This window comes from Mobula birostris, chromosome 14 (genome assembly GCF_030028105.1).
Source record: "Mobula birostris isolate sMobBir1 chromosome 14, sMobBir1.hap1, whole genome shotgun sequence".
NCBI lineage: Eukaryota > Metazoa > Chordata > Chondrichthyes > Myliobatiformes > Myliobatidae > Mobula > Mobula birostris.
Genome location: NC_092383.1, coordinates 63,327,362 through 63,339,648, shown reverse-complemented (window position 1 = coordinate 63,339,648; position 12,287 = coordinate 63,327,362). Strand labels below are relative to the sequence as shown.

The 12,287-nt window shown below is 40.3% G+C and overlaps 1 protein-coding gene across 1 annotated transcript in view; it reads left to right on the top strand.

Moving 5' to 3' along the window:
* Positions 1–12,287, top strand: part of LOC140209933 (metabotropic glutamate receptor 4-like) — a 1,199,825-nt gene that overhangs the window by 863,894 nt on the left and 323,644 nt on the right. The window contains exon 7 of the mRNA XM_072278608.1: positions 1,082–1,221. Coding sequence (XP_072134709.1) covers positions 1,082–1,221 — 140 coding nt within the window. The remainder of the gene's footprint in view (positions 1–1,081; positions 1,222–12,287) is intronic.

The window sequence follows — 12,287 nt, the reverse complement described above, 5'->3', positions numbered from 1 at the left end:
CTTCTAAATGTCAAAAGTGAAAATGCTCATCACAGATTACACAGTGTTCAATTACAACTGCAGAAAGATTTACATAATTTGATGATGTCTAAATAATGATTTGAAAATATTTTACTTTCCTTCCTAATTGCCAGGACTAATTCTGGAACTCTCAATCCACTATTGTACATTGATAAGACTGTGACTATTCCGTAAGTTGTCCACCACATTCTTAAGAATAAGGAGGGATGTGTAATAAATGATGGGTTTGCCAGTGATATCATTATCATGAGTATTGACAAAAAATATTTTTAAAATGCATATAGCTAAGACAAGGGTCTTTAAATTGTTCATAATATCTCACAACACACCCTTACCAATAAATACATAATCTCAGTGGATCATTGATGACAGCTTTCTTGAAGAAGCTGCTCAAGTCACAATGACAGGGTTGTGAGTCTGACACAAGTAAGCCATGCTCTAATACTGAAGCAGCTCTAATATGTCAGAGTATTTGTGAAAATCTGGACACTGTTTCAGTGGGCAGATTTCTCAAAGGTCTACTGGGAAACTGCAATAAATTTGGGTTCCATTGCTGAAGTCAGCGAGGAGCCAGGTGTTGGATTGCAATGGGATTTGATGGCAGTGGTCAAAAGCAGTAGTTCAGCACTTTTATGTTCAAGCATGCTTGAATGAGAGTCCAAAACATCAACACAGTTCCAGAATTAAATGCTGGCACTACCACAGAGAACAGTTTGCATTTCAGCAGAAATGTTGAACTGTTACATTTGCGCACTTTTGTGGCTCAAAACCCTAAAGCAATTGGCACGAAAGGGCTTTCCAGATCACTAAGTTCCTTTTTTTATGAGTAGTTGAGATTCTCTTTAAACTGGAAAGGTGACTCAGTTACTTGCAGCTTCCACACTGATGTTTCCTCTAAAGCTTTTGTTAATAATAAAGTTCAATTATTTCAATCGACTTTAGAAATGAAAAGAATGCATCATTAGAAATATACAGGAGAAGTATTTTTACTTTGGCCTACCTCGTGAATTTGTCTTGAACGGTTTACAAGTATAACTATTTATTCTCTGATTATCTGCAGGAAGCGCAGGAATCCCCGTGACCTTTAATGAAAATGGAGATGCTCCTGGACGTTACGATATTTATCAGTACCAAATCAAGGACAATTTCACACGTACCTATTCAGTCATTGGACAGTGGGTGAATAAACTTCATTTAAACGTAAGCAACATGTCAGATTTTTATAATTTTCTTTTAAGAAGTTTGCAGTTTTTACATGGAATGTGCGAATTGTGTGTGGTTTTTGAAGCACTCTTGGTGCACTGATTCTTGCCAGTCCATTGGTAGTGCTATAATGGAGTATCTAGTCAAAGAATATCACTACCCCCCATCGTCTGGGGCAGTACTGCTCTCTGTAACTAAAATGGAGTCTAACCCAAACATTTGAACACAAGAAAGTTGTAGAAGCATTTGAATGTAATGGTGTGGAAATGCCACAATAATAAGTGTATAGTTTTTGAGATGAGGTGTTAAGCAGAAACCCTTTATATCCTGGCAACTGAATATAAAAGGCTTCAGGACATTATCTCGAAGCTAACGAGGAAGGGTATCCTCGGTAACAGTCCATCCTCACCAACATCATTAAATCAGATGAAATATAAACAGAAAACTCTGGTAACACTCTGTAGGTCAGGCAATATTTGTGGAAAGAGAAACGTAGTCAACTTTTCCAATTTGTAGAATCTTCATCAAAACCTTCACAGAACAGGTACTGACTGATTTGCTGAGTGTTTTGTGCTTTTTGTGCCTTAGTTCAGATTATCAGCACTTGCAGTTGTTTTTCTATTCAACCAAATAAACTGGCCTGGCCGTTACCATGTTGTTTATAGAAACTTACTATTTTGAAATTGATTGCCACAATTCCAACTCAACAATATTAACCAGATGCTGAAAGTACTTGTTTGTCTCTAAAATGTTTTGAACCTCTCTGAAAAGGATTTGAAAGGTTCTGTGTATGTCCATGTTTTCCTTTCTGTTTCAGCTGGTGTTGCACTATGTATGCTCATGAAAAGATACTTAACAATAACTGGGTGGCCAGTAGGATTGGTGGGATTTCAGGACCTGCTATATTTTCAGTTTGCCTTCCATTAATGGTTTCAGAATGGTGGAGCAAACAAAATGAATTATCAGCTTCTCACACCATTGAATTTTTTAAACAAGGGCAAAATGAAACTGAAATGATTGAATTAATACTGACCCAACAGTGTTTTGGAAATTGTGACCTAAATGGTTCCATTTCACCAGTATTTAAACCAACAATTAGTTTTATAGAAGTTATTATTCAATCATTATCAATGCATTGTCTCCTTGGCTCGGATGGTACCACTCTTTCCTCTGAATAAAATATTGCAGCTATTACCCTATCTATCCCTTCAGAACCCAGCAACCACCCACAACTTCTTTACAGTTTGGGATCTGAGTTCATAATCCAAAGTGACATTTTAAGTGCAGTATTTGAGAAACAGCTGACAAAGAATGGCTGTTGTGCTATTTCTGATTCAGGTGGATCTGAATATTATCAAGGCATTATTAGAAGAGCAGGGAGACCCGAAGGTACCTAGTCAAACATTATCCCTCAAATGGGATAGGCAAGGAATGGACTAACTGGTTACTAATTTGTTTGTATGTTTTTGCTATTGTTGTTATACTCAATTAACTTTAAGTGAGTTTTTCGAAAAATATGATCAGCTACAAATCCAGTAGGTGTGATAATTGTTTTTGAATGTTGAATTTTAAACTTGCCTGGGAACTACTGCAATATATAGTTCTAAATAGTAACTTCTGATAAAAATCATGGCCACTCAAACATGGCAAGTCATAGAAACGTAGAAACATAGAAAACATAGAAACATAGGTCAAACTTAATGAAAGATATTTGTTTTTTCATACCATAATTAAAATCGCAGAAGACGAGCCTTTGAACCGTTGTAGAAATGAATGTTTGTAGGTCTTCTTTAAAAACACACAGAACTAATAGCAACCTTGACATTTTCAACATAATGTGTTTGAAACCTAAGTTCCAAAGGTGCCATTATTGCTGATCACAGTTGAAACAATGAGAATATATTCTTTTAACTAATAATTTATCCATTGTAAAATACCCTGAAAAATGTATATCTATTAAAATGAGGATTTTTTTATGATGATGCACTAAGCAATAATTGCTGATTAGTAAATGTCATGGCCCTCAAAATTGAGATTTTATTCATGCATATTTAAAATTCCCAAAATGGATATTTCAAAGTAAAGTGATTATGTTTTTCCTATGCATATGTTTCAATTGTTATTTAATACAATGTTATATTTAAAAAGTAGTTTCATATAATCCCATATCCTTAGGTTAAAGATGGTGTGCAACCGCTAGTAGCTTGAAAGCAAAGAAATTCAATAAAAAACATTACTGATAACATTTTTTTGAACTAAATTGTGGTAAACTATCACTGCAAATGATGAAGAGGTAAGTGAAGGCAAAGCGAATTCGAGAGGTGTGCCCTGCTGGTGTGCTGCAAAATCGACGCACTTGGAGTTGGAGCTGTGATGGTTGGAGTGAACGATTTGGAGAGGAGAAGATGAGGTAGAAGAGTTCTGAGACCCGTCCAACTAACTTGATGCAAGGGTGGATTGCTCTAAGCGCTGAGCCAATATAGAGAGGTCGAGAACGGCTTCTTCAGCAGCGAAATCTAGGCTGAAGTGAATCACTGGGTGGCATGTTCTAGGCCCAGAGCGATTTGCCACGGCAGGACGCGGGTCCTAATGTGAGGCACAATCTGCTGCTTGGATAACTTAAAAGCTGACCATCATGGAAAGGTAGTGTGTTGTGAATCGGGTGACACTGAATCGTTCTGATCGCCAAACTAATTTGGAGAGGTCAAGAACAGCTTCTTCGGCAGCAAAATCTAGGCCTGGAGCGATTTGCCGCTATGGGGCCAGATCCTAATGCGAAGTACAGTCCACTGTGTGGACAATTTAAATGCCAACCCAGATAGACTGGGGCTCCTCTCTCCACGATGTCAAGGGTGCGAGACCGCTCCTGGCTGCTGTGCTTCATGTCTGCAAACTTTGCAGTGACTTACCTCACTAATATGATGAACTGAAGCTTTAGGCCTACACTGGACTGTTCCAGGGATTTGGATGTAAGGACTCAAATGGTTTGGAATGCTGTTGCTACACACTTTGATTGTTTGCATGATTTGTGTTTTTTTTCCCTCCTTCTCTGTGTGCATTGGGGGTTGGTCTTTACCTTTTTTTAAATCAGGTTCTCTCGGGTTTCTTGTTTTGTGTCTGCCTGTAAGCTAATAAATCTCAAAGTTGTATAATTTATACAATCTTTGATAATAAATGTATTTTGAATCTTTGAATCCTTGTATGAACAGGCCCTAATTTGTTTGGTATGTTAGAAGATCTGATGCAGGGTTTTACCCCAAATTATCAACAATTCCTTCACCCCAACAGATGCTGCTCAAACCTCAGATTTCCTCCAACAAGATGCTTCTGTTTCTGATTTCCAAGTTTAACTGTACAAGTGTGATCATTGGAAGATCCAGATTATTTCTTAGCACCAAACTGTCCAATAGCCTCACTATTATTCCTTTCTGAATTCAGGTTGCATTTCCTTATGTTTTGCACTATGGTGAAACACTTGAGAGGCCAGAATTGATTCTATCTTCTTGCAGAACAGTGCAATTAAATTCAAAATGTGAAGCTGCTGTGTGACTTGACAAGGATACATTTATAATGTACTGTATAGAGAAAGAGATAGCTGGTCCTTTGGGTCAAGTAACATTTGCTAGTTGATTTGTTGGTGGCTGCTCTACTTTCTGTTTAAATACCAGTGGTGACCCATTATCTGTGACATTATCTTCCCCCTTCAATCACCAGACTTGACTAATCTGCAGGTATGCCTTTCCCAGTACTGCTACATGTCACTGTGCTTCGAGCGAAGAGATGAAAACTACTGTGATCACACACATCATGACATTTTACTTTGGAATCTACTCTATCATCACAATTGTAACTTGTAATGCTCATCAGCTTGTGCCTTCGAACCAGGGTGGCTCTGCCTTCCATCGACTCGAATATCTAACCACTTGAGTGATTACCTGTTGAGGATATGTGGCATTTTCTACCCTGATATCACACAGATAAAAGCCATTTGAGATTATATCCTAACATTCAAAGAAGGGTAGGTTAACCAGGTTACAAGGAATCATTCCAATGTGTCAGCCATTTATAAGAGAAGTATACTGTGGATGATCATTGTCAAATTTTGAAGGTTAAATTCAAAGGTCCAATTTAATGTCAGAGAAATGTATACAATATACATCCTGAAATGCTTTTTCTTTGCAAACATCCACAAAACCAGAAAAGTGCCCCAAAGAATGAATGGCAGTTAAATGTAAGAACTCCAAAGTGCCCCCCAAGCTCCCTCCCTCCCACGCGTCACATTATAATTCTTGCATTTAAAAGCCCACAGATCCACAACTCTGATTTTAATATAACTTCAGGTGATTGTTTCTTTATCTGTAGTTAATCTTGGACAGTCCTTGGGGGTTAAGATTATCTTCATTTGAGACATGTTTATCAAAACATAGAGTGGAATGTGTCATTTGTGTCAATAGCCAACATAATCCAAAGATGTGCTGGGGGCAGCCTATTGGTGTTGGCATGCTTCCCGCGCACATCTAGCAGGCCCAAAACTTACTAGCCCAAATGTCTTTGGAATGTGGGTGGAAACTGGAGCACCCAGAGGAAACCCACGTGGTCAAAGGGAGACTATACAAACTCCCGCCGCTATCTGTAAGGAATTGAATCCCAGTCACCGGTACTGTAGAGCATTACACTAACCACAATGATGCTGCGCTGCCACTTATTCCTTGCCCACAAGCTGCAATCAGTAACGTTTGTCAAAAACAGAACATTTCATTCTAGAGTACATTAGATAATGACTCAGCTATAACTCACCATCACCTCTCCTGATCTTTATTCTGTTTCAGATTGATTAGCTACAATGCCATCAGCTACAAAATCCCCAAGCTGTAGAACCCATCCTCTAAACATCTGTTCATCTATACCTGCCTCTCACTTTATAGACTTCCCTGAACACCTTCCTCTTTCTCTCAAGCACTTTTCTGTACTATAATCTCCAATATGTATTTGATCAAATTTGGTTTGATAATGTTTCTGTGAAGTTTCAGGGGGCATCTTATGACATTAAATGCATTATATAATTAAAACCTGGTGCTACATCTAAATATAAATGTTCCATCATTGACAGCTGTTGCTTTAGCCATCTTGGCTATAAGATCTGAAATTCTCTTAGCAAGCTTTTTAAAAACTTTTTTTCAGTTATTATACTCAAGTAACTTGTGTATAATAACAAACAAATTGACAAAAAGCTTGAAAAATTTTCAGATCTTTAACAAACAAGAAAGTTATTATACTCAAGTTAATAACAGGAATTCTGCAGATGCTGGAAATTCAAGCAACACAAATCAAAGTTGCTGGTGAACGCAGCAGGCCAGGCAGCATCTCTAGGAAGAGGAACAGTTGACGTTTCAGGCCGAGACCCTTCGTCAGGACTAACTGAAGGAAAAGTTAGTAAGAGATTTGAAAGTGGGAGGGGGAGGGGGAAATCCAAAATAATCTTAACATACTTTACATGTTCATATGCTTCTGAGTTTTCCTATTTTAATTATTTTTTAAAAAACAACGTCAAAAGGAGCAGAGATTATAAATTCACTTAAAAAGAAGAAACGTTTAACAAAATGGGAATGATGCAAATTAGAACATATTCCAACTTTAAAACAAAATGTGTATTGCCACTTTTTTTACTTGAAAGATCTACTACTTTGATAATGACTCACATCAAATAGATTCAGCAAAGCAAATTATAAATGGTCATTAAAAAAATTGTTAGAAGATAAAAGTAAATTAGGACCATAGCAAGCTGGTTAAAATTATGTCACCCTAGGGTCTATAACAAAACACACAAGATAGGAATTGAACAATCCCAAGGAGTTAATTAACAGATATAAATATCAAAGTCACTCTTGGAAATTCAAAGTAATGGAAGAACTAAATGCATAATGAAAGCAATTTCAGTTTGACCCTATTTCAACAATCGGCTTTGGTAAATCAAAAAAAAACTGTAGATCATGAAAAGGTCTTCAGATGCTGGACATCCAGTGCAACACATGCAAAATACTGGAGGAACTCAGTGGTTCAGGTGGCATCTATGGAAATGAATAAACAGTCAAAGTTTCGGGGCGAGACACTGCTTTGGGACAGGAGTGGAAGGGGGAAAATTCCAGAGTAAAAAGGTGGGGGGAGGGGAAGGATATTATCTAGAAGGTGATAAGTGAAGCTAAGTGGGTGGGAAAGGTAAAGGGCTGGAGAGGAAGGAATCTGATAGGATAGGAGAGTGGACCATGGGAGAAAGGGAAGAAGGAGGGAACCCAGGGAGAAGTAATAAGCAAGTGAGAAGAGGTAAAAGGCCAGAGAGGGGAATAGAAGAAGGGGCAAGGGGAGAGAAAAAAATTACCGGCAGGAAAATTAATATTCATGCCATCAAATTAGAGGTTACCCAGATGGAATATAAGGTATTTCTCCTCCACCCTGAGGGTGGCCTTATCTTGGCACAAGAGTAGACCATGAACCAACATGTTGGAGTTATAGATACTGTTAATCTTTAAGAATAAGGGGTAGACAATTTAGAACTGAGTTGAGGAAAAACTTTTTCACACAGAAGGTTGTGGTTCTGTGGAATGTTCTGCCTCAGAAGGCAGTGGAGGCCAATTCTCTGGATTCTTTCAAAAAAGAGTTAGATAGAGCTCTTAAAGATAGTAGAGTGAAGGGATATGGGGAGAAGGCAGGGAAAGGGTACTGATTGTGGATGAGCAGCCATGATCACAGTGAATGGTGGTGCTAACTTGAAGGGCTGAATGGCCTACTCCTGCACCTATTGTTTATTGTCTATTGTCTATTGAAAGATGAGCAGACAATTTTCTATATACTCAGCAGTTGAAGCAGCACCTATGGTTAAATAAAGCTTCAGATCAACGGTCTCTGGTCAGAAGTTTTGCTGTCACAGACTGCAGTATTTTTTAAAGATATTTGTGCCACAAGTCTACATACTTGAGTGGGTGTTTAATGTGAAACAATCTGTTCCAGAGGTGAATTATTCCTGGCATATTTGGTTGGGGCATGATGATGTGCTCTCCTTTGAGGTAAGTAAGTGTTCCATGGAGGGCTTGAGCTAGCTTTCACAAAATCATTAGCATGTTTATATAATGTATTAGAGAAACACAGAAAACCTACAGCACAATACAGGCCCTTCGGCCCACAAAGCTGTGCCAAACATGTCCTTACCGGAGAAATTACCTAGGGTTACCATAGCCCTCTATTTTTCTGAGCTCCATATACCTGTCCAGAAGACTCTTAAAAGACCCTATTGTATCCACCTCCACCACCATTGCTGGCAGCCCATTCCATTAGACACAAAATATGTCCTAACATACTTTACCGGAGTGTTCCCAGACAAGGAACATGAGTTCCTCACATTGTGCTTGTGAGTGTCAGCATCTTAAGGAACTTAAACTTGGCTGAATTGTAGACATTGCAATGCAACAGTGAAAGATGAAATTTCATGGATAGTTTAGTCCCAGAAGCAGCAAAGTCATTTGGTTTAGGTTGAAGCCGGTATTTGATGCTCCTCATGACTAAAGTCATCAGAGCATGAGAATCCAGCATGTGGTGATGCTGCAGTCTTAGCCTTCAGCTGTCCATTAGTTTTGAAGTATTTACTTTGTATGGATATAAAGAAAAACAAGAAAGGACAGTCAATCTGGTCATGGTATATGGTGGTACAGGAGTGAGGAGGAATCCACCGTAAGTCCATTAGATATAGGAGTAGAATTAGGTCATTTGACCCACCAGCTCCGCCACTTCATCATGGCTGAACCATTATCCTTCTCATCCAGATTCTTATGCCTTCTTCACATGCCCCTTAATGCCCTGACTAGTCAAGAATCCGTCAACCTCTGCTTTAAATGACGTGGCCTCCATAGCTACCTGCGGCAATGAATTCCACAGATTCACCACACTCTGGCTAAAAATTGTTTTCCTCTTCTCAGTTCTAAAAGGACACCCCTCTGTTCTGAGGCTGTGTCCTCTGGTCCTGGACTCTACCACCACAGGAAACACCGTCTCCATATCCACTCAATCAAGGCCTTTCGACATTTGTTAGGTTTCGAGAGGAGGTCACCCCTCATTCTTCTGAGTTTCAGTGAGTAGAGGCCCAAAACTATCAAACAATCCTCATGTGACAAGCCGTTCAATCCTAGAATCTTTTTCATAAGCCTCTTTTGAACCCTCTCCAATGTCAGAATATACTTTCTTAGAAAACTGCTTGCAATACTCCCAGTGAGGCCTCACCAGTGCTACGTAAAACTTCAACAATACATTGTTGGTCTTATATTCTAGTCCCTGAAAGAAATGCTAATACCACATTTGCCTTCCTCACGTCAGAAACAGCCTGCTAATTAACCTTTAGGGAATCGTGTACAATGACTCCGAAGTCCCTTTGCACTTCAGATTTTTTAATTTTCTCTACATTTAGAAAGTAGCCTACTCTTTCATATCTTCTACCAAAGTGCGTGACCATATACTTCCCAGCACTGTAGTCCATCTGCCCTTCATCGCCCATTTTCCTAATCCCTCTAAGTCCTTCCGTAGCCTCTCTACTTCCTCAAAATTACTTGCCCTTCCATCTATCTTTGTATTGTCTACAAACTTTGCCACAAAGCCATCAACACAGTCATCCAAGTTGGCATATGATGTAAAAAGAAGTGGCCCCAAAACAGAACCCTCTGGAACACCATTACTCACCAGCCACCAACCAGAAAAGGCTTTCTTTTTTCCCACTCTTTGCCTCCTGCCAATAAGCTAACTTTTTTATCTATGCTAGTATTTTTCCTGTAATACTATGGGCTCTTTACTTGATAAGCAGCCTCATGTGTGGCACCTTGTCAAAGTCCTTCTGAAAATCCAAGTACACAACATCAACCAATTAACACACACAAAATGCTGGAGGAACTCAGCAGGCCATGCAGCATCTATGGAAAACAGTGAACAGTTAACATTTCCAGCCGAGACACATCAGGTCTGGTGTGAAGTTGCCATTGCTAGAGTGAAGGTTTAGGGGAAACTGAAAAGTGACCTGATGAAGGGTATCAGCTCGATACATTAACTGTTTACTCTTTTCTCTGGATGCTGCCTGGCCTGCTGAGTTTCTCCAGTATTTTGTGTGTGTGTGGCTTGGATTTCTAGCATCTGCATATTTTCTCTTGTTTATGATTGAACACCAACAAATTCTCCATCGTTTATCCTGCCTGTTATTTCTTCAAAGAGTTCCGGCAGATTTGTCAAGCAAGATTTTCCCTTGAGGAAACTATGGCCTATTTTATCAATGTGCCTCTAAGTACCCCAAAAACCATATCCTTAACAATCAATTCCAATATTTTCCCAAACACTGATGTCAGACTAACTAGCCTATCATTTCCCTTTTTTTCTGTGTTCTCCCATTTTTCAACAATGGAGTGAAATTTGCAATTTTCCATTCCTCCAGAACCATGCCAAAATCAATAGATTCTTGAAATATCATTACTAATGCCTCCACAATCTCTTCACCCATCTCTTGCAGAGTCCTGGGGTGTACACCATCTGATCCAGGTGACTTATCTACCTTCAGACATTTCATTCTCAAAATGGCAACTTCACACACTTCTGCCCACTGATATTCTCAAATTTCTAGCAAACTGCTAGTGTCTTCCACCATGAAGACTGATGCAAAAGACTTATTCAGTTCATTTACCATTTCCTTGTCCCCCATTACTAACTCTCCAGCATCATTTTCCAATGGTTCTGTCATAAGGGGAGGGGCGCACTGGAAGCGGACCCAAATGCAAGACCCAGACACTGAAGTACTAGGAACAGGACTAGGTGTGTCAAGCAAGCAAGGGAAGTGGGGAAGAAAGGACACTGGACATTGACACAGACCCTGGACGAGGCTAGGATACAGGGCCTGGGCTAGGACTAGACTAGGAAAGCAGGACCTGGACAAGGAACTAGGAACTTGGAACCTGGACGAGGACTCCGAGCCAGATACTGGACAGAGACCCGGAACCTGGGTCTTGACTCGGGCTCAGACCCCGGATCTAGGCAAGGACAAGACGTAGCTACAGGACGAGGAGTGGCAACAGGACTGAACGTGAGACTCCTGGACAGAATGAGGAAACCCCAGCACAGGACGAGGAAACCCCTGCACCAGACTGGGTGAGGTACTCCTGAACCAGGCGAGGCACATGGACAGGACGGGAACACGAAGCCTTGACTTGGTCGAGGGAGAACAGGAACGCTGAGCCTTGGTCGAGGGAGAACAGGAACACAGAGCCTTGGTCGAGGGAGAACAGGAACGCAGAGCCTTGGTTGAGGGAGAACAGGAACATGGAACACAGAGCCAGGACTCCTCCTTGGGAACAGACTTGGGGCTATGGCTCTACAAAGAGTCAGGACCCCTCCTAGGGAGCAGGACATAGGGCCAGGACTCATACACAGAACACTGAGAAACAGATCTCCACTCAAGGTAGTGGCAAACAGCTAGACCTACCCAGCGGAGGTGTGGACACAGAGACAGTTCCGAACTCAAGGTAGCGGCAAACAGCCGGACCTACCTAGCGAAGGTGAGCACACAAAGAGACAGTTCCAAACAATGAAAGACAGTTCCTTATCTAGACACAGCAAGGCCCTGATCTTGCCCTGATGGCGTTACAGGCGAAGGTAGCAGGCGAAGCTTCAGAAGGAAGGGGAGGGAACAGTCCAGCCACTGAAGCTGAACCCAGGAGCTGTTTATGTAGCCAGCCCAAAATGGGAATCATGTGCCTCAATTAAGGCACACAATGGGACAAGGGAAAACTGGAAAACATGGAATAAGGAACTATGGACCGGACCATGAAGCGGAATGCGGACTTTACGGACCGGACCATGACAGGTTCAATATCTACTCTTGCCTATCTTTTACACTTTTACACTTCCACCTTTTTTTCTTTAAGATTCTTTTAGTTTCCTTCTGTTGTTTAAAAGCTTCCCAATTCTTTAACTTCCACTAATTTTTCCTCCATTATCTGCCTTCTCTTTGGATTTTTTGTTGGCTTTGACTTATCTTGTCAACC